At 36.0% G+C, this 23854-nt stretch overlaps 1 protein-coding gene across 1 annotated transcript in view; it reads right to left on the reverse strand.

The window, feature by feature from the left end:
- Positions 1 to 23854, reverse strand: part of LOC123247084 (ferric-chelate reductase 1-like) — a 38456-nt gene that overhangs the window by 6152 nt on the left and 8450 nt on the right. The window contains exons 5-12 of the mRNA XM_044675881.1: positions 21223 to 21405; positions 18652 to 18750; positions 17800 to 17944; positions 12436 to 12549; positions 9512 to 9627; positions 6666 to 6752; positions 2635 to 2732; positions 1239 to 1297 (exon numbers count right to left, since the gene is read on the reverse strand). Of these exons, the coding sequence (XP_044531816.1) occupies positions 1239 to 1297; positions 2635 to 2732; positions 6666 to 6752; positions 9512 to 9627; positions 12436 to 12549; positions 17800 to 17944; positions 18652 to 18750; positions 21223 to 21405 (901 nt within the window). The remainder of the gene's footprint in view (positions 1 to 1238; positions 1298 to 2634; positions 2733 to 6665; positions 6753 to 9511; positions 9628 to 12435; positions 12550 to 17799; positions 17945 to 18651; positions 18751 to 21222; positions 21406 to 23854) is intronic.

Below are 23854 nucleotides of genomic sequence, written 5' to 3' on the forward strand. Positions count from 1 at the left end.
GAAGAGAAGAGAAGAGAAGAGAAGAGAAGAGAAGAGGAGAGAGAGAGAGAGAGAGAGAGAGAGAGAGAGAGAGAGAGAGAGAGAGAGAGAGAGAGAGAGAGAATTCTCACTACATGTCTAACAAATGGTCATCAATCCTCTGCTTAAAGACTTCCTGTCAAGAGGATACTGAAATATCCCCAAAGAATACATTGGACTTTTGGATAGTGAGGAAACTTTTCCTTATATTTAGATTAAATTTGTCTCTTTGCAACTTCCAGCTCCTAGTTCTGCCCTCTAGAATAAAAAAGAGGTGTAATTCATGTGACATCTCTGCTCATACTTGAAAATAGCTGTCATGATTCCTTTTCCCCTCTCCCAGACTCTACATCTTTAGGCTGGATGGGAGGAGGCATTGCTGGCCAAATGCTTTTACCCACTGAGAACTTGAGAACAATAATTAGAATGTGGTAGCATTTACCCTATTAAAAACTAAAAAGGTAAAACTTTAAAATGGAATATTTTGAATAAGCCGATCTGAGGAAAACCTTGACCTAAAATCTATAGCTATGCTGGAAACAACCTAGGGAATGCAGGGAGAAATTAAATCAGGTTAAGAACTTTGAGTCTATACACCCCTAAGAGGTCCACAGATGGATTTCAGAGGGATCTATAAATGGTTTTAATATTTGGATAACTGTTGTAATTAGTATGTAATCCTATATGTTTTATTTTATGCATTTAAAAGCTTTCTGAGAAGTGGTCCATAGGTTTCACCAGACACTTCCACAAGGGTAAAGACCATGTCAGCTAAAGTTCTTCTCCAACAACTAGCAGCATGCTTCTCTACATATAATAGGTGCTTAATAAATGAACAAAAGACACTATGGGATATTCAAAGATGAGTAAAATATATGGTCCCTACTACTAAGGAGTTTATGATCAAGCAGAGGGAAACTGATATATTCATAAATTAATATAATTCAAAGTAGTATGTAGAAATTAATGAATTAAACAAGTAATTGCTATGGGAGTTCTTTATTAGGGACAAAGAATCATTTTGTGACTTAGGCGGGGTGGTGGAAGGCAGGACTGAAATAGCCATCTTACTAAGTACTTTCTGGATTTCCTTGTTACTCTCTTCTTAAAAACCAATTATGTCAATTGCTAACATATCCACAAATCACTAAAGCCAACCTGCAATTGGGTATATAAACAAGCAGCAATTAACAATGACAAAAAGCATCATAATTCCTTACCTGCTAGTATCCTAGCAGCAGTGCCAGTCCCCCAATGAGTCCAATTAAATATCTGCCGTCTAACAAAGAAAGAAATATCCTATAGTCTTGACAATTAACATTTAACAATTAAACAATAATTTATTTAAACAATTAAATTTTTGAAAAAAAATATACAAATTTTCTATCTAGGAATTTAATATCTGTAACATCTAAAATGTTTGTACTATCTAAACCTTTTTGCTATCTATTATCTAAGCTATTTAGTATCTAAAAGCTCTAATTTTTAAAAACAGTTTGAGGTGGATCAAATTTGCTGCTGGATTTTATAAAGTGTAAGGTCACCCCTATTTTTTTAAGTTTGCTATTTACCCAATGATCCCATTGGTGGGTAAATAGCAAACTTTTTTTGTATTATTGCTAAAGATATCAAATTTATGGCATTATTTTTAATTTTAAAAAATGGAATCAAACTCTGTCTAATAGTAAGGGGATGGTTAAATAAATCATGGTACTTAATGCAATGGAATATTATAATATATCATAGAATCATAGATTTAAAAACAAAGGGGATCTTAGAGGCTATCAAGTCCTAACATCATTCTACAAAGGAGGAAAATGAGTCTCATAGAGAAGTCACACAGCTACTAAATGTGTAAAATATATAATTTCTTCCCCTGCCCTGCCCATATTAGATTGTAATCTCCTTGGAAGTAAAGGCTATCTTTTGCCTCTTTTTGTACCCCTAGTACTTAGCACAAGTGCCTGACACAGTCATCACTCTATCCACGGTTACCTAGCTGCCTTGAATATAAAAAAGTCTGGAAAGACCTTTATGAAATAAAACAAAGTGGGGGCAGGAGGGAAACAAGGAAAATCAGAATAATAGAATGCCCATATAAGAATGATGTCATGTGAGAGGCAAAGTAGAAGAAAATGATGCATCAAAAACCCTGATGGAACACTGAGGAATATAGATGGATGACTGTAACAATATTTTCTGTATTGTGATCAACTGATTTTCATGTAAGTAGCTACAATGCAAGTTTTATTGGTTGTGTTATTGTTTAATATCATTTTAAAAATGTTTGTGGGGAAAAATCTTTTATTTGATTATGCAATCAAAATCCACTAGCACAGCTATATTCTCTGGTGTTTGGGAGAAAATGATTCTAGAAGTAACAAAAATTGTTCCCCACCATTACCACCAGCACCACAGACATGTATGCACATATCATGTGTACATGTTTCTTAGGTGCCACCATTCATGGAGCCTGAGCTAAGTTCTGCCTCTTCCAAGAAGCCTTCCTAGATCAAGATGCCACCAACCCTCCCTCAATGATCTGCTCTCCTCTCTAAAGTATTTTGCTAGCTAATGGCCTTTACATTCAGAAAACAGTCAATGGAAGCATCATACCTTGAATCATGAGATGGTGGCCTGAAAATTGCTAGAAGTGGCTGAAGAACTGCTAACATCATCACAACACAACCAAGGTATGGATGATAGCCTGCTGCCTAAATAGAGAGCCATCATGAGCACAGTCCACGATGTCCCCTTGCAATTAAAATCCAATACGAAAAAAATTCTATGGGTCACTCTTAGGTTATCCAAGGATTTTAGCATAAAAATGCCCGCCCTTGTTCCAATTGGAAAAATGTTCCAATTTGCTTCTAGAAATCCCCCCCAAAAATATTCCTATACAATAAATTCCCAAAGAGCCCATTGGCACCAAGCCACTCTCCTTTCCCATTTGTCTAGGTGCTGGTATTTGACATCCACAACCCCCTTCTTAGAATGCATCTCTGACCTGATCTCAGTTTTCAAGGACAAGTGAACTTTTCCCAGCAGCTGCTCTGCTAATAGAGTGGCATCTCCGTTTGATTGATTTGGGGTCTGTCTGTTTAAAACCTCAGACAGATGGACTAAAACAGGTTGCTACATGACTTCATGTAAAACCTTAAGCTAAGGCTTAACAGAGCATGTCTGACCTAAGAATGACTGAACGAATGAATAGCATGTTTAACTACTCACTATGTTCCAGGCACTGATCATTGGGATTGAGAAACAATTCTTGGGGGCTTGTTACATTGTGCAATTTGTTCTCCCTGACTCCTCACAAGTCAGCTTGGTCGGGTAGAACATACTGAAAAGAGCTAGAAGAAGACCCAAGTTCAAGTCTCATTTCTCCTAGTAGATAGGGCCTGAGTTCAGGTTCTCTGACTCCATATTCAATGTTCTTTCAATTCTGCTATAAACCAACTAGACTATAGTATACAGATTTGTAATTAGGAGTTTTTGCACTTAGTGGAAAGCCCACAAACCACATTTGGGGAAAGATGAATGAAGATCCAATTACGTGAAGGACAGACAGATACCACTGAAGGGGCAGGAGAGAGTATGGAGAGAAGAGTCCAACAGGAGTGGTGCAAGACCACTGCTGAGCAGGCTATTACTGGAGAGAAGAAAGAACAAGTGCTTTTATATGGTAATTTCCTATTTTAACTAATATACTAATGGGAGTTGGGTAAATGCTCACACCCTATCAACTTGCTCTGCCATGCAAATCCCCCTGCTTTAGAGGTTGAGGTGGCTGCTGTCAGCAGAGTCACCATCATGGGAAGACTAGAAAGTCGTTCTGAAACTGGTTCTGGTCTACTAATCCAGTGGTTAGGAGGAGCCTTTTTTGACTGATTATGTACCTGGAATGGGAGGTGTTTTCAAGAGGTCTCTTTGCCTCAGTCTCTTCACCTCAGTGCCCCCAGGTTGTCTAGATGATTCCTTCCCTCACAATATCTGGTCAGTGGCATTGTTATAAAAGGAGAAGTCTTAGGACCTTCTCTGTTCTAAGTATATGTGGTCCTGTGAAAGAGCTTCAGCCCTTGGCCTTCTGTTTTAGGTAACAAAGGTTGGAGAAGGGCGTGCTGAAGCCAGCTCTAACAGACTTACTAACAGTCCATTATTAAATTAAATTTTCATTGTGAGATTAATTTATTGTTTTGTTAACTGCCTAGATTTAAGGAAGTTTTAATAACAAAGATTGAGCTTAAAAGCTCAATATATATATATATATATATATTTTTTTTTCAAAAACCCTGGTGGTTAAATATTAAGCAACATACTCCTGGATTGGAGTCTTTAACCTTGTGAGTTTCAAAAGGTCAGGAGGATGTTTCAGAGTCTGAGTTTGCAGCCAACACAGCATCAGTGTCCCAAGGAGCAAAGAGTGACCCTAAGAAATGATGTTTCGACCCAGACCCAAGAAGTTTAGAGATTCATCTTGTAGTGAGTCTCATCAGGATGTGAATCTGGTGAACTTGGAGTCAGGAAGACTCATCTTCCTGAGTTCAAAATTGAGCTCACACACTGATTAGCTATGTGATACTGGCAGATCACTTAACTCTGTTTGCCTCAGTTTCTTCATCTAAAAAAAAATGAGCTAGAGAAGGAAATGCCAAACCACTCCAGTTTCTTTGCCAAGAAAACTCCAAATGGGGTCATGAAGAATCAGACAAGATGGAAAGACAAGACCTCTTTCCAGTGTTCTTTAAGAACTGGGCTAAGAATGGGTCCCCAAGGTATTAAGGAAAATGTTGTGTTTGCCATATCTTCAAAAAGTAATGCCCTGGGGCAACTGGGTGGCTCAGTGGATTGAGAGCCAGGTCTAGGTTCAAATCTGACCTCAGACACTTCCTAGCTGTGTGACCCTGGGCAAGTCACTTGACCCCCATTGCCTAGCCCTTACCATTCTTCTGCCTTGGAACCAATACTCTGTATTGGTTCCAAGATGGAAGGTAATGGTTTTAAAAAATAAACAAATGAATGAATGAATCATAAAAATAAAATAAAATAAAAAGTAATGACCCTTTGCAAAAACTAATCAGTATGAAGTGGTAAATGAAATCAGTACTTAACAAAGGAAACAACAATGGATGCTCAAGTCAATGGCTTGAGAAATGACAACCCTTGGTTTGATGCCAGTAACTAGTGACAGGGTTCAGTCAGAAGCAAACTAAAACACTAATTACTCTACTTACACTTATGAACTAGCTACTAATGTCTGCTATTGCTACAGCTGACTGACTGCAAATGTTGTATAACCTCTAATACCCAAAGACAAAATCATTCTATCCTTGATATAGTTCTAACTATATGCTTGAGACATTCTAAAAGAAGGCTTTTGCATTTCCATGCCACATTTCAAATGAATTCATAACTATACTCCATGAATGACATGCATCTTGTTTAGCATAACAATAGCTTATAAACTATTTATTGTTCTTAACCCTAAAGCCAGAGTAATCACAAGATTCTTCTGTATAATGAATCATTGCACTAAAACCAACAAATGCCTGGTATAGGACAAGACAGTCAATTATAGCAATTCAACCTTTGGTTTTTATTATTTAGAACTGGAATATGGTGGTAGAACACATTTCCCTAAGACTTGTTACTAAAAGCACATATTGTTATTGATATTCAGTCATGTCTGACTCTTTATGACCCCATGGACCATACAGTCCATGGAATTTTCTTGGCAAAGGCACTGGAGTGGTTTGACATTTCCTTCTCTAGTGGAGTAAGTGACTTGTCCAGGATCACAACAAGTAAGCATCTGAGTTCCCATTTGAACTCTGGTTTTCCTGACTCCGAGCCCAATGCTCTTTCCACTCTATCCAGTGCTCCATCTTCCCACTAATAAGACATACTTTTCATGTCATGCCACAAAAACTCATGGAACCCAGTTATGGAGGAAATAGTTTGTCTTCCTGATCCACAATCCTCTTTGAAAAGGAAATTTAGAGTATCATTTCTCCATCACCCTAGATGACATCCACTGGTTTACAGGTCTTATACTCTAATTCAAAATAATGAGGACTTTTGCTTTGACACTGAACACTAAAATTTTTCAAATCTTCTGACTTCTTTTCCATAAACTTTTTTTGATACTTTGATGGAGCAGAGATATTGATGATGGGGGCACCAGCATAGGCCATCTCTTTGCCATGCTGCCTACCCTCTGGCCACCATCCTTGTTAATAAAGGTTAATAAAATTCTTCAATTATTCAAGTAAAAATGTTTGTAATAGCAATTGACATAGCACTTTAAAGTTTTCAGACTTTTTAATTACACAGCCCCAGAAAGTTTTAGGTAATGTAATTATTAATATCCTCATTTGCAAAAAAGGAACCTGACAGTCAGTTTAAGTGATTTGCCATCAATTATCCAGATAGCAAATGTCAGTTTGTGTCCTACATCTTAGGTAGATTTATTTCTTTCCCTTCCTTTCTTCCCTTTTCAGTTTCCCTTTAAGTATTAAATTCTCTATCAGAATGTAAACTCCTTGAGGACAGGAGTTGTCTTTCTACTTCTATTTGTATTCCCAGAAAGTATAGTGCTTGGCACATAAATGCTTAAAAAAAATACATGTTGACTTGACTTGGCTTACCTGACTCCAGCCTTTTCTATATATGAAAGGAAGTACAAAGCCAACCATGGTGAGACCAGAGGTACAGAGCATGAGAATCCGATGTACCTAGAAGGATAAAAATAATGAACTATGTAAAGAGCTTTCCAAGTAATGGATAATGTTGATCCATGAAGAGCTTGGGCTAGGATATGCATGTGGGTTGGAGTTCATTTGACAGCAGAAGTAAAAAATGTCCCTGGTATAAAGAATATAAAGGTCATGGAAAAGCTATTTAATGAAAAAAGTGAGTGTGAGCAGATCCTTAAAGAAAGTTTAAGATTTGAAGAGGTGAAAAGGATAAATGAAGATATTCTAGGTAAAAGGAAATAGCATAAATGAGGAGGAAACAAGGTATACATAAGCCTTGTTAGAATAGCAAAGTTTTATGAGTGAGGAAAAAGAATTTAGGTTAGATAGGTAATATAGGCTTACAAGGCTATAAAAAGGTCCACTGAAAGCTGGCAAAAGAGCAAAAATAATTACAATGAACCAAAATATGTGGAAAAGAATCTGGTTAGAGTTAATGTGATCTTGGGCTGCCTTAGAAGAGGTATGCCTTCCAGGATTAGGTAAGTAATTGGTCGGTCTATACTCTACCCTGGCCAGACCCCATGGGTGGTTTTATATTTCTTTTCTGAGCACCACATTTTAGGAAGGGCTCTGATAACTGGAGAGTGTCCAGAGGATAGCAACTACACGGCTGAAGTATCTCTTGACTCCATGCAATATAAGGATCATTTGAAGGAACTGGGAGTGGTCAATATAGAAAAGAAAAAAATGAAGATGAGGAATGAGAGCTGTCTTCAAGTACTTCAGGAATGATCATGTGTAAGAGGGATTAGGCTTGTACTATTTGACCCCAGAAAGCAAAACTAAGAGTAATGGGACTTATAATGGGCTGCCTATGGAGCTACTGTTGACCCCACACATACTTGAAGGTCTTCAGGCAAAGACTGAATGAATGACTTCCTATCCTTTACACAATAAAGAGAATTATTTCAGTAATAAATTTTTACTGAGTACTGAGAGCCCTGCACAGGATGTTAGAGAGGGAGTAAAATAAAAAAAATATAGTCTTTGTCCTTGAGGTAGGTTATGCTCACAATAACAGTATCATTGGATGTCAGAGCTGGGAGGGGACTTAGAGATCATCTAGTTCAATTATTATGATGATAAATTTTATAAATCATTAAAAAAATTACTGGGATTCTTTTTCAGTTATGCGTTGAACCAGGCAGTTGCTAACATCCCTTCCAATTCTTAAACTCTATGATTCTGTAAATTTTTCTTAATTGAACATTCATTATGGAAAAGTATTTTTAAAAAAGGTTATGTGAGGCCCAAGGGGGGAAATCATGACAATTTCATATTTAAAGGGTGGCATTTTAGTAAAGTTCTAAGGGTTGTATAAGGATTCAGACTTTGAAAAAAGAGGGCATTATAGGCATAAGGAGCATTGCATGTGAAGGCATGGATGTGATAGAGTACAGAGCATCTTTCAGGGGTCCAAGATTGGTCTACTTTGGCTACAGCCTAAACTTTGTGGAGAAGAGTTTTATAAAATAAAGCTAGGAAAGTATCACTGGAGCCCAATGACATATGCCTTGAATGCCAAGTTAAGGATTTTAAAGTTTGCTCAATAAGCAACAGAGATCTTTTATTTCTAAGCAGAGATATTGATATCCAGTTCTATAATAAAGAAGGTTCTTCTTGCAAAGATAGAAAGGAAGGTTTAAGAAAGGATAGAGTAAAAACAGGAAGACCCATTAGGAGGCAACTGAAGTATTTCTAGGGAAATGGAAATGAGGGCCTATAATAGGGTGGCAAGAGAATGAGCAGAAAAGAAGTATTGTAAAAAGAGGGAAAGAAGGGAATTGGCATTTATTTAGACCTACTATGTGCTAGGTACTTTGCTAACCACCTCACGAGTATTATTTCATTTGATAAGTGAAATAGGAAGGACTTGGTGACCCCTTAAATGTGAAATATGAGGGTAATGGAAGAGTCAAGGATGATACCAAGTTTTCAAACATGGGAGACAGGATAAATAGTGGGACCAGGGAAATAAATAGTAAGGTAGAGGAATAAATTTAGAGGAGAAAGTTAGTGCTGTGTGCTTCTATAAGAATGTATACTCCTTGAAGACAAGAACTGTTTCATCTTTATCTTTGTATCATTTTATCCTTTGCATCTTTTGCACATAGCCAACTTTCAGTAAATGTTCATTGAACTCAAATGCTGCAGACAGGTCAAAGATGAGAACTGAAAAAAGGCCATTGATTTGGTGACTTGAATTCCTTCCGATCCAATTTCACTCACATTTGAGCACCCAGTGCTCACTCCTATAACCTCAGGTCCCAGATAATATTAGAAACAATTAAAATAGTCTGACTCGCAGAATTTCAAAGATGGCAGGCTACCCACTAGCCATGAAGTTCACAGCTAAAAAAATGCTTACAGGCTTCCAGTAAGGAAAGCCAACCCATTCAACTTCCAAAGAATTGTTAGGAAGCCATTCCTTTTATTAAATCTAAATCTGACTCTTTGCCTCCTTACTCCTACTCCAACTGAGCTGCTAGTTCTGACTTCTGAGCCCAAGGAGAATAAGTGTGAGCCCTCTTCCAAGTGTCAAAGCTTCAAATACTAGAACAACAGTCTCATGTCACTACTGGTATCCTTTTCTCAAGCTAAATGTCCCTTTTTCTTTCAACTAATATTCACTCAGCATAAGCTCAAAAGGGAGCTCCAAGAAAATAATATATGGGTTTTTTTCCTAACGCTAAACTAATTTCACAGCTCTTACTAGAGTACTCCTTCCTGCCTACCTGAAACCAGGCTGCCTCACCAAACAGGAAGGCTTTGGGCCACACAGGTTTGAAGAATCGGGCAACCAGCACACCAATGCTCCCAGTTGTCATCCAGGCCACAAACATGAATGCACCTGCCAGAGAGAAGACACATTGCTCAATGTATGACATTGTGATTCCTTCCTAAACTAGCTCTTAATTTTTAAACCAAAGATTCAGGACAAATAAAAGAACAGGAAAAAAACTCAATTAATATCAGTGTGAACATCATTTTTTAAAAAAGAGGAAAAGAAAACACCAATTTTACAAACCATATTTTCCAATGATTACTTTGGACTGACCCACACCTTTCCAGAATAATGAGGAAAGGAAGCACCATTTCTGAGCATATTCTTTAAACTGGAGCCATGATCAAAGCAAAAGCAAATTATAAGTCATGGAATTATTTTTAAGTTTATGTTTATGGTTCTGTGAATGAACTTTGAAAATAAGAACTAATAAATTTAAATTAAAGCTCTGTAAATAATGTTGGGAAATTATAAAGAATGTCTGTACTTGAAAATAGGGATATTTTCCACAGATGTGGAATATTATATATAACATCAGATTATTTCAGTACATTAATTGGTTTTGCTGAATTTTTTATCTATTCATCTTTTTCTTTTTAAAAAAAACTTTGTAATAAGGAATGGTGAGTGGGGAAGAAGAGAAGCAGAGAGAAAATCTAGGTGACATAAAAGCATAATATGTCAATTGAAACAATACTTTGAAAAATTTGGGGGACAGTAGGGTAGCTCAGTGGATTGAGAGCCAGGCCTACACACAAGAGGTCCTAGGTTCAAATCTGGCTTCAGATACTTCCTAGCTATGTGACCCTGGGCAAGTCACTTAACCCCCATTGCCTAACCCTTACCACTCTTCTGTCTTTGGAACCAATTCTCAGTATTGATTCCAAGATGAAAGGTAAGGGTTTAAATATAAAGAAAAGAAAAGAAAAATTTAACAAACATTTATTGTCTATTACATATGGATTCTGGAAAAGATATGAGGTTTTGATAATTTTACATCAATACCACTGTCAAGTGTGTTAGTGGAAATTTGGGGTTCATTAAGCTTTAATATTTAAATATATGACATAAACTTCCTATGGATGTTTAGGGGACTTGAAAACTACATTTCCCATGATTCAACGGGCTTCCTTCTTACGTGGTGATGTGAGCCAACATAAAGAGAAGCTTAAATAGAGAGAACTTGATTGAGACATTCTCTCTTTCCTAGGAAGCAGCCAGGTGGGCGGAAGGTAATGGCAGGCAATTTGAATTAGATCTTAGCAGGTGCATGGCCTTCTTAATTACCAGTATGGCCAATATGGCTTTAAATAAACTATTAATACTTTTAAACATATCCATCTATATTAATATTAATCATAACACAAGTAGGGATATGTGGCACATATACAAATAACTAAAATGTAGAAAAATGCATGGTAAGTACATCAGAAAAGCATAAAAGAGTCATTCAAGGCTTAAAGATGAGAAAGGGTCACCATATTGTTGGAGTTGACTATAGAAACCTTCCTAGAGGAAGTGGCATTTGAATTGGATTTTTAAAGATGAGCAGAAGTTCAAAGGCAAAGAATAGAATAAAGGTAGAATTCCGGGTGTACAGAATAGCGTAAGAAAGGCAATGTCTGTCGTAAGAAAGTTCAAGAAAGGCATTCATGAAAGATAGGGTGAATAGTCCAATTTGGCTGGAATGAAGAGAATATGGAGAGGAATAATATGAAAAAAACTGATAGTTTAATAGCATCATTTATATGAAAGATAGTTTGAAAGAAGGGAAAGAATAGAGAAGGACAAGATAGAGTGTTAAATCTATTATTCAATGTTAAAAAAGCCTATATTTTATGGAAGCAGTGTATGTACTCCTAAAAAAAACCCTAGTAAGAATATCTAGTTATACTGAGGAAACAAATGTTAGCCCTTCTTTTTCTAACCTAATCCCCTCTCCCTTTTTCAGAATGGTACCCATCATGGGGCTGGCCACATAAACTGATTGACAGGCATTTTATTTTGTCCTAGAGCAGGGCAGCATCCTCAAAATAAAAGTCACTCTAATTAGTTATAGGAAACAAGAGGTCATTTTTTCCCAAAAGAAATTAATTGATCATCAATGTAGAAAGCAATATAATAAAGTTATTTTTGTTTATCAGGAAAAGATGTCATATTGAATGTTTCTCCAGTTTCTAACAAATATTACCTAGCAATGAGATGGCCGATGCTATCTGTCATGTTCCAATACTCAGAAATATCATTTGTTGGCAGCTAAATTACATAAACCACACGCTAAGTCAACATTTAATCTTCATCAAAAAACTTCATCCCATATAGACTCTAAACTATCACCCTAGTGCAAATATCAATAATATGGAAATCAATGACACATGTAAAATCCAGTGGAATTATGTGTTGGGTAGGGGAGGGGGGGAGGAAGGGGAGGGAAAGAATGTGAATCCTGCAACCATGGGAAAATGTTCTAAATTAATTAATTAAATAAAATTTTCCAAAAAAAATACAATCATGGCTAGTAAGACAACATGTTTATCCAAGTAAGCCATAAAATAGAAATGAGTGAAATTATATATTATAATAAACAATAGAATAAACAAATTTTTAAAAAACTTCATCCCATAAAATGGCCATGAAACCATATTTTCAGGGCAGCTAGGTGGGTCTGCAGATAGAGAGCTAGTCTTGAAATTGGTAGGGTTCAAATCTGACTTCAGAGGTTTCATAACTATATTAGAAACTGTATTAGTCACTTATTCCCAATTGCCTAGCCCTTACCACTCTTCTTCCTTGGAACCAATATTTAGGATCAACTCTAAAATAGAAAGTAAAGGTTTGAGAGGGGAAAAGGAAGGAAGAAAACACTACACTTGCCATGAAACTTCAGGAGGAGTGGAGATCGGGAGCCTCCTATATTCTTTGGATGGGCAGTCACATCATGCTTTTCACTGGTAATCAGAGGTTGCTGTGAATGCTTATGAATCTGACCTAAAAAAAGAGGTTCATATAAGAAACACAGTTATTTCCAATAAACAGAGAATTAAATAAAAACTGGAAACCAATAGCTTGATTGGTTTCTCAAATGGTCAGAAACTTTATCTCTTAATTTTCTATTCATTCATCCAAATCATACTTATCTAGCACCCAATTCTATGAATCCTGCCAGGATAGGCACTGAAAGGGTATGAGATGAGGAGGGTGGGAGAAAGAAATAAGCATTTCTCTAATGCCTACTATGTTCCAGACATTGAGCTAAGAGCTTTAATGAATTTTTTTTTTCTCATTTAACATTCACGACAGCCCTGTGCAGTAAAAATAAGTAGACAATCATGTTGGGAAAACAAAAATATAAAAGCAAAAAAAAGGAGACAATGAAACCAAGCAAGTAATAAAATAAGTTGTATTAAACAATAAAAGTTTTATAAAAGGCTTGGGTGAGAGAGGGGGAAAGGAGACCATTTTGGGCTATTCATCAAGAAAGATCTATTGGATAAAGTAAGCCTGGAATTGAGCCTTGAAATATGAGAAGGACTCAGATAGACAGAGACAGAGACAGAGACAGAGACAGAGACAGAGACAGAGACAGAGAGGGAAATGATGATTCCATATCCAGAGTTGGGAGAAAGAAGCAGCATGAGTAATTAGTTTCTTCCAATAAAAGAAATAATTAGTAAGCAAGTATCACATGAAGATCAATGAAAAGATTCATCATGAAACCGATGACAAATTAGCACACAAAAAGTGGCACAGAGTATCTCAAATTAATATATAACAGGAAAAGGAGAGAAGAAAGAGCTAGGATAACAGCTAGACAGCCTGCATACCATTTAAATACTGACAACATTAAAAGACCTAGAAGCCAGTCCCCGTCACATTGGGCAGATTTTTTGCAGAACATTTATGGAAAGAAGACAATGGTTACACAGGATAAGAATACATTGATGGAATAAGACTTATATTATGGGATGGAGAGTAGCTAAGTGACCCAGGGGATTGACACCAAGCCTAGAGATGGCAGATTCTGGGTTCAAATCTAGCCTCAGACGCTTTCTAGCTATGTGACCTTGGGCAAGTCACTTACCCCCATTGCCCAGCCTTTATCCTTCTTCTGCCTTGGAACCAATACACAGTATTGATTCTAAGACAGAAGGTAAGGATTTAAAAAAAAAAGATATACTGTGGGATAGAAAATCCACAAGAAGACAGAGAACATTTATGTACTGAATTTTGTATATGTCTTCAGGGAAGCTTTTATTATTCAGAGAAGCCAAACCAGGTCAGGGAGGTTCACTCAATTAGTCTGGTCACAGAAATTCTCCAAGCCCAAGGCAGAGATGAGTTGCATTTTGAGTCAGTGATGGGACTATTCACAATCACAAAATCACAAAACCTAAAAATATTAGGATCCAATATAGAAATAAATAGGAGTTATCATAAAATATTAGCGTTTAGAAGAGATAAGATTAGCAGGAATAGATGGGTCCAATGAAGAAAATGGAATTGAAGGCCAGGTTATAAAGAGCTTTGAGTTTCAGAAAAACAAGTTTGGACTTGTAATAAGAAACCAGTAAGGAGGCACTGGACATTTTTAAGCAGAGGAGTTCGTGATGAAAACAGATTTTAAGATTAATCTGACAGCAGCATGAAGAATGAATTGAAAGTTGAAGAAACTGAGTCTGAAATCCCTAAAGCATCTGTTATACTTATCTAAGAGTAAATGACAAAGACCTGAACTAAAGAAGTATCAGAGAGAATGAAAAGGAAGAGAAAAGATGGTAGCCTTGGAAAAACAAGAGATCCAAGTTTAAATCTGGCCTCTGACATTTAGTAGTTGTATGGAAATAAGCAAATCACTTAACTTCTCCAAGCCTCAGGTTCCTGATCTGCAAAGTAGAACAATCTAAGTATAAAAATTGGATATGCCAAGATGAAGGAATACCCTCTACCAGTAGAGGTTAATACCTTCTCTGCATCTCCCAATCTTAAAGAATTACCTAGAGGACTAAGACATCAAGTCACTTGCCTAGAATCACACATCCAGTCAGTCAGTACACGTCAGAAGCAGAACTTGAACCTAGTTCTTCCTGATTCTATGGCTAGTTCTCTATTCACTACTATACTGCATTACAGATGATATATCACCTATAATTCCTATCTCATAAGGTTGCTATAAAGATCAAATGTAATGTAAAAAACTAATACTAACTATATCTTTTCCCCTGTAAATTCCTAGAGACCAGAGGTTATTTGGTTTTGGTCTTATATTCCCAGCCTGTAGCACAATGCCTTGTACATAAAAAGATATTCAAGTGTTTTTGAGTTAAATATATATAAAAAAATAATTTATTAAATGAAATATTACATGTGACAGTGATTTGTGAAAAGGATAAACATATATTACAAATCCAAGGTCCTTATTCACCCAGAAATTGGAAATGTCAGATAAGGAAGATGAGAAAAGCAGTAACAGAACTATATTTTTATAGTATCTCAAAATTAGAAGTTTGAGATCAACTAATCCAACCCATACCTCAAAGCAAGCTGCTGCTCTATTACATCCTCAACAAGTAAATTATCCAGTTTTCACCTGCATGCCTTCAGTTGCAGTATAAATGACTTTCTAAGTGCCATTCTCCTTCTAAGCTGTCAGAACAATTGTTTTACTATTGGCCCTAAATCTACCTCCCTGCTACATATTAGTTCTTTCCACTGGGGTCAAGTAGATCAATTCACAGAAAAAAGAGAATGAAAAGATTTCCGAGCTGGATAGGAGTTCAGGGGCCAACTAACCTTTTCTATAACTTAATAAGAATCTCCTCAATATGATATTGAGCAAGTGGACATATAACTTTGGTTTGAAAGCTTCTACTAAGTGAAAAAAATCGATACCATGTAAAATAGACCTACTTTTTAAGAGTTATGAGTGTTAGGAAATTTTTCCTTTATAGTGAGCAAAATTATTCATTATTTCTGCCCACTATTCCTAATTCTGCCCTTTGGGGCCAAATAGAACATGTCTGACCCCTTTTCCAGGTAATAGCCCTTCAAACACAAAAATAGCACTTATGCCTCACTCCCTCTTATGTCTTCTTTTCTCCCAGTTAAGCCATGCCAGTTTTTTCAAATGTTCTTCATGTGGCACCAGTGTTGGGCCCTTCATCATTTGGATGCCTCCACTAGACACTCTCCAGCTTATTAGTGCCTTTCCTAAAATGAGATCTCCAGAATACAACACAGAACTCTTGATATTGTCTGACCGGAATGCAGCAGGACTAACGCCTCCCTTATCCTGAACATTACACATCTTTGAATATATCCTAAAAATGCATTAGCTTTTTTGGTTGCCCTATCACAGATTCATATCAAGCTTCCACTAAATCTCTCACATCTTTTTCACATGAACAGCTGTCTAACCACATTTCCCCTTACTTAGATTTGTGAAACTGACTTTTGAAACCAAATACAAGACTTTAAACTTATCCTACCTCTAAATTCTTGCCTTCTCATGGTATCTTTCAACAATATGGAAATACTATGAGAAGCTTTTTCAAATGCTTTGCTTAAATCCAGTTATATAATTTCTATGGCATCTATCTAATTCTCAAGTCTAGAATTCTCCTAAAACAAGAGTTACTACTAATTAGGGGAAACAATTCCATGCAATACAGCCTACTCACTTTTAAAATTACATGTCCAAAACTACCATACCAATGCAACTAACAACAATTTGGAAATAGGTCTTGATCAATGACACATGATAAACCCAGTGGAAATGTGCATCGGCCATGAGTGGGGGGAGTGTGGAGGGTGAAGGGGAAAGTAAGAGCATGAATCATGTAACCATGTTAAAAATGAATATTAATAAATGTTAAAAAAAAAGAACAGATGAGTTAAAATCCAGCTTCAGACACTTAAAAGTGGAGTGATTGTAGGCAAGTCAACTAATTCTTTTGTTGCTTCAGTTTCTTCACTTGTTGAAAGGCACAATAGAACCTACCTCCCAAGAGTATTATGAAGTATAAAGAGCATTTAGCACAGTGCCTGGAAATTAATAGGTTCTATATAAATGCTAGTTCATAATATTATTAATTAAAAACACATATGTATTATGCTTATTGCATGTTATATGTAAAAGCCTTTATGTTATCTAGTTATATAATAATAAAAATAGTAAGCATTTAAAAAAATGAATATTAATGTTTTTTAAAAATTACATGTCCATTGTATCCTCTTAAAAACATAAAATAGATTGAATGAATTTTCTACATTGTCTTTTAGTTTTTCCTTAACCTAGGGCTGATTCTCAAGTTAAATACTTAGGGACTTATAAAAATAAATGATTAGACTAATTCTTTATCTACACACACCCTCCCATTTCCAAATGACCTTTCCCCAATAAATGTGGACTTGTATGAGTTATATAAAAGTTCCCACACTCTGTTTTATTCTTTCCTCTTAGAAGTCTTTTATTTTCTTTATGTTTTACTTCATGAAACTTTATTTCAAGACTTTATCATGCACTTATTTTCTTTATGTTGTAGATGAATTGTTCTATTTTAAAAAAATTAAATTGTGGAATGAGAACAAAATATGACAAAGCTCCTTGAATTATTTTTCTAATGAAGTAATCAATCTCTCTAAAGTTTATTTTATATAGCTATTAAGACATTTCACTGTATAATTTTTAAATGCTAATTTTAATAGTGAACTAATGTTTCTCAATATACCTAGCTCCTGCAGGTAAAAATATTCAAATAATTATATGACTATCTCTAGGTCAGTCACCACATACTACATAAAAATTTCCTGTAATTTATCAATTTAATTTTTTTTAATATTTATTGAATACCTAATGTGTACCAGGTGCTTACTGAGTTTGGGAGATACAAAGATAAAATGAAAAATAGTCCCTATCCTCAAGAAGCTTACATTCTATTAAAAGGAACACCTTCTACTTCAGGGAATCTTCATCTCTTGTGTCTGAGACCTCTTTAGGAATCTAGAGAAGTCTATGTTTTAGAACTCATAAGACAAAATACAGATGATCACAAAGGAAACCAATTATATCAATACAGAGTTACCAAGATATTAAATAAAGTTCACTGAGTCTGGCTTGAGAACTCCTGTTCAACTCAGCAAAATATGTTCAACTTGATATAAAACCTAATTATTCATGCTAACAAATTATCTGTAGGCAAGCCCACATCTAATAGCCTTCCAAAGATTAAGTAAAGTTACCATCATTAGTGACTCCATCTGCTAGAAATATGTAATACTTCTGGTCCAGATCAAATCTCTTCGAACCAGGAAGACTAATATTTCTCCTAAAAGAACACTGAATAACACCATCAGCCAGCCTCCATGCCATAGTTTCAAGGACAACCTACAAAAAAATACATACAGAGCATATACAGTAGTTTTTTCTCAGCATTTTCCAATGATTTGCCAAAAATAAAGGTGTAATGATAACTAATAATTATCACAATATTCCAATGTGGGATAGTCTTAGAGGAAATCTGGTCCAAATAGCATAGTTTATTGAATTTCTTTTCTGTAAATGTATGTGTTTCATTGTTTCATGAGTCTCCACTGTCAAAAAAAACTTTTTCTCAGTGGCTATCAACCTACTAGTGATATGTTTCTTCCTACTTAGTTATGCTCATCTTTAGAGAGCAGACAGAGTCTATCAAGAGAATAAAATTCAAAGTTTGGTAGGATCTGCCAAAGCTTACATTCCAGTCATGGCTTCTGTTAACCCGGAGTCACTTCTCTGCTAGAGGCACCAGAGTTGGAACTTTTTAATAAATAAATAATTTATTTGTAAAATGAATATTCATGTTGTTGATTACCAAAGACAGAGATCAAAGAAGCAAGTGATGGACCTTTTCCCTAAAAAAGGAAACCTCTTGCAAGGCTGAAGAAACTGTAATTCTGAAAAACACTTTTCTAAATAATTTTGATGGGAGAATGGGGGCCGGAGCTCTCTACTCTAAAAAGGACTTCCAAATTTTTGTGATTTCAGGCTAGTACAAATTAGCCAAATTACAAGCAAGGCTGAAAGGATAGTGGAAGTTTTCCCACAATTTTTACCGGAGAATCGAACACAGGATGACTTCGTCCAAATACATAAGAAGGATATATGTGCACAGTCTCATCTTCATGAATACACATATAAACATCATCATCACCCTGAAAGACATTTTAAAATGCAGTAAGTTTAAAGTAAAGAGAAAATTACATTTTCCTAAAGAAGAACTGACAAATTTTAGAATATGCTTTGATATTTGGAGAAAAAAATAAAGTAGTATGCTGTTTGCATTAAAAAGTTGTTGCGGGGGCAGCTGGGTAGCTCAGTGGGTTGAGAGTCAGGCCTAGAGACGGGAAGTCCTAGGTTCAAATCTGGCCTCAGACACTTCCCAGCTGTGTGACTCTGGGCAAGTCACTTGACCCCCATTGCCCACCCTTATCACTCTTCCACCAAGGAGCCGATACACAGAAGTTAAGGGTTTAAAAAAAAAAAAAAAAAGTTGTTGCAAGTGCTACCATTTTCTCAATTTAAGGATGTTTATTATCTGAGAATTAAAAGTAGGAGTTGCAGAGATCTTTGTGGGTTTTTATAATCTTTTCAAAGTGGCCTTTATTACAACTCAGGAGTTGATGCTGTTGAATAGAAGCACTAACTGTCATATTAAAGTGAAGATATTTTAATTCTGGTGTATGAACAATAGAGTATTTTGTACTGGACTGTTTAATGAGTTTGTGAGGCCATAATCAAAAGTACTTACTTTTTCCTCTCTCCATCTCCCCTTTTTCTAAAAGGTGAATCTTGTTATAAAAAGTGACCTTGAGAGCACAAACCATAGCTTTAAAATTACTTGCTAATGATAAGTTCCATTTTTAGATAATAGCTATAAACTTTAGACATTCATTTACTCTAAAACTCTCTTGATAGACTTCTTTAAATTAATTTGCTTCTTTAATTACCTAAACATACAGGAACATTGTTCCATAAGTAGGAGTAGAAGTAAAGGGAACATTGTAAGAAAGGTACTCCTCTATTTTAGAAATTTCATAGAAGAAAGATAGGAGATGCTTTGGCATGCACCCTAGATTTCAGGACAGGAGACTTCAAATAGTTTAGAAAAAGGATAGCTAGGATGCCATGACCTAAAGTTTCACAAAGATCATCAGCCCATGAAGAAAAGGAAGCTCTCAAGAATAAAATTCTGAAGACCTGAAGAGAAAACATTTACATTCAGAAGAGAAAGAGGGAGCTACCCAAATTTATGGGAGGAGATAGATAGATGGATCTGTAGATTGACAGCCAGGTCTAGAGATGGGAGGTCCAGGGTTCAAATCTGGCCTCTAACATTTCCTAGCTGTGTAACTCTGAGTAAGTCACTTAACCCCCATTGCCTAGCCCTTACCACTCTTCTGCCTTGGAATCAATACACAGAAAAAAAATTCATGCACATACACACGGAACTCACTAGCTAATATATTTTTAAAGTATATGTATCTGAAATGAAGATAGAAACAAGAGGTAACAGGATAAAGAGAAAATCATGGGATGATCCTGTAAATATTTTTGTTGTTGTTCAGTTGTGTATTCTTTGTGACCTGATTTCCTTGGCAAAAATAGGTGCCCATTTCCTTTTCCAGCTCATTTTACAGATGAGGCAAATAAGATTAAGTGACTTGCCCAGGATCAGACAACTAGTAAGTGCCTGAGTCCATATTTGAACTCATGAAGATCGGTCTTCCTAACTCAAGGCCCAATGATCTCTCCAGTGAACCACTTTGCTGCCCTAAAAATGGAATGGGCAGTATTATAAGTTAGTGAGCTTCCTCATCATTAAACATGTGGGAACAGAGAATGGATGACTCCGAATAGTAGATAATATTAGAGGAGAGGATAAAGGGAATTCCCAGATGGAATCAAACAATCAGATAGACAAACCCTAAAATTCTTTCCAACTTTATGATACCATGAAACTATCCAAGAGTTCCTACATGTGTGTTTCAGGACAACTTACTGCTTTCATACTTGAGCAAGCAACAATTACAGAAATTAAATACTCACAGAATCCTAGGCTGAATTGGAAGGGACTTTAGCAGATATCTGGGCCAACTGGTACCTAACCAAGAATGTTCATTAGTTCCTTTCCTTGAAAATTTCCAATAAAGGGGCAGGAGAATCTATTCCTTCCCAAAAGGCAGTCCATTTCACTTTGGGAGAGCTCCAAATGTAAGGCTTTCTTTATATAAGTATAATATTTGCCTCTTTCCATTTCTATTCATTGCTCTCCATTCTGTCTTCTAGGGCCAAGCAGAAGACCGACTCCTTTTCCATAAAATTGCCCTTCAAACCCTTGAAAATAATTATCGTGTCTTCCACTGAATTTTCTCTTACTCTGGATTAAGCATGCCATTTTCCCTCACCATCTTCCTAAAGCATAATCATGGACTCCTGATGGTTGCCCAACATCTCAATAACAAACTAGTTCATTTAGAATCTGATCTACTTTAAGGATTCCTTAACTTTCCTCCTTTTCAATGGTAATACTTTAGTTCTTAGATTATAGGATAACCTACTCAACTACTGATTTGAAACCATTCCTCACATTCCACTTTCATAATTGCATACAGAACTATACTTACCATCCATTGATCATGAGACAAAGCAAAGGATAAATAGCCTTCATTAGGGCCACTCATTTCAATCAGCACTGAATGATTCTGTCTCTCAAAGGAGAGAAAGAAACAGTGGTATTCATTCTCTGGATCACAGTTCACAGGATTCCTAATACAGAACTTTTTTCCCCCACAATCCAGTGCACTGAACTAGAGAAGCAGAAAAAAAAAATTTTTTAATGATCAGAAAGCAGGTCATCAACAATTGCATAACAGACCCTCCATTGAAATGAAGGTTTTCAAAAGAATTCATCTTCCTAACAAAGAATTACCAAATAAGGGAATAAAAATGCATCCAGATTGATTAACCTAAATAAGGAATAATCAACATGGGAGTTAGATTGTAAACTTTTAACCTACAATTAATTTTAATGAAATCCTTTGAAATCACAACTAGAATTGGCCTGCAATTATGTCAGTATTAAAAAGTCCTCATCAATTCACAAAATGCCTACTTAATGATGCTCAGGAGCAAAGTCTCTAATATACTCTAATAACTCCTTTGTGCAATTCTGAAAGAACCCTTAAAACCATTTTTTTGTACTTCCCTTAATAAGGTTCATTGTTTTGCAGGGATGAACTAAGAAAAAACTAGTGAATATCTATAAATTCTCATGGAATTCAGATACACTACAAAATTACTACTGAAATAGCTGTGATAAAAAAACTTTCAGACAGTTGGACACATTTTTAAAATAATGAACAGGGAAGAATGGTTATAAGGAAAAAATATCTCATCAAAATGTCTCAAATGTACAACCTATGTCTGATAGGACCTTTTATCAATGATCTTGTTAATATATACATATATTTTTTAAAGGAAAGAAAAGAAAAGGCACCAGATCAACCATACTTTAAACACAATGAGAATCTAAAATTTTGTTGTAAAGGTAGTCCTTCCACCACCACAGCTCCAAACCTCTGTCCAACTTATTAGCCGGTGCTACTGAGAGGTAGAGTGGCCAAAAATCACTCTTTAATCATTCTCTTGCAGGTGATGTGGATCTGATCTCTTCTGAACTTAGCTCAGCTGATCCTCAGGCAACATATTTAGTGTATAACCAGACTCACACCTAAATATTTCTAACCTAGCCATGGGTCAACAACAAATAGAGTTTTTTTCATTGAGGAAATTATGGAATATAAGGAGTTGGGAAACACATGAATTTCTAGTGTGCTACATCTTAGGAAGAATATTGAAAATCTAAAGACTATACAGAAGATAAAGTAGGATGCTAAGGGAACTATTTGGGGGTTCACTTGGAAAAGATAAGACATATTGAATACATAATCAGATGACATCTTCAAATATCTAAAGGATTATACTTATCATTAAGAGAAAATCAATTATCTAGACATCTTCTGGAGCCATCTCTCTGTCAAAAGCAGAGGAGTTCATTTCTTCATTTGCCCTATTAATAATTCCATCCTTCAAAAGATAGAGGTATGAACAAGGGGAAATTCTGTACTTAATCTGGCTCTTACCAACTAGAAAGAGACTTTTGTGTGATAGAATAGGAACTTTGTGGGAAAGTAATCACTCTCTCTTAGAGTTTGGAAAAGACAATTTCAAAGGGATATGAGGAAGGATAAATAGAATACCATGGACTGAAATTCTAGAGGTAAAGTCTTGATGCCTTTGACATTTTCTCAGTTCAGAATATGGTAGTGTTTGTGTCAGGAGTTGAGATGCAGATTCACCCTGTTTAAGGGAATTTCTTGAGTGTCCCATATATAAGGAAAGAGAAAGGCTCCAAGCAACCAGGACCTGTGGGTTCTCTGCTACAAGTATTCTCTAAGCATGAGGCCACTTTTCCCCTGAACACAGTATATACTCGTGAGAGAGTATGTTACAGCCATTGTAGCAGGGTGGGGTACCAACCATTCTTATATTCCACCTTTGTACATACCTTTATCGAAAAGCTACTAAAAGCTAGCTCACCAAACAATTCTCAACTGATAATCTTAGGAGGAACTGACACCAGAGAGGAACCTAAACCCGTGGTGTCAAAGAATTACCCTTAAGCTTTCAATGGTACCCCTAAAATACTGATGTAGCCAAGCTCTGGAGACCTAACTAGTTTATATAACAGTGGTTGGATACTCAGAACTTATATGGAGGCAAAAGGACAGGACCATTGCTTGAAATGGATCAAATAATAAGAATGACATTGGATTAGATTCAATGAGCTACTTATTTCTTAATGTACTTGTTTTTTCTTTCAAGGAGAATGGTCTTTGCACTGGAAATAATAGAAAAAATATGGCTAACAGCAAGTTGCTATCCAAATTAAGTAAAGCTCTGGTAAGAGAATAATACCTTAATGAATTCACATCATTTAGTCTAAATCAGTGGTTCCCAAACTTTTTTGGCCTACCGCCCCCTTTCCAGAAAAAATATTACTTAGCCCCCTGGAAATTAATTTTTTTTTATTTTAATAGCAATTAATAGGAAAGATAAATGTACCTGTAGCCATCACCGCCTCCCCTGGATCACTGCAGCACCCACCAGGGGGCGGTAGCGTCCACTTTGGGAATCACTGGTCTAAATGAACTATCCTCAAGTTCTGAAAGAACCTGCTCTTTGATCAACTTCATT

Source organism: Gracilinanus agilis, chromosome 4 (genome assembly GCF_016433145.1).
Source record: "Gracilinanus agilis isolate LMUSP501 chromosome 4, AgileGrace, whole genome shotgun sequence".
NCBI classification, from domain to species: domain Eukaryota; kingdom Metazoa; phylum Chordata; class Mammalia; order Didelphimorphia; family Didelphidae; genus Gracilinanus; species Gracilinanus agilis.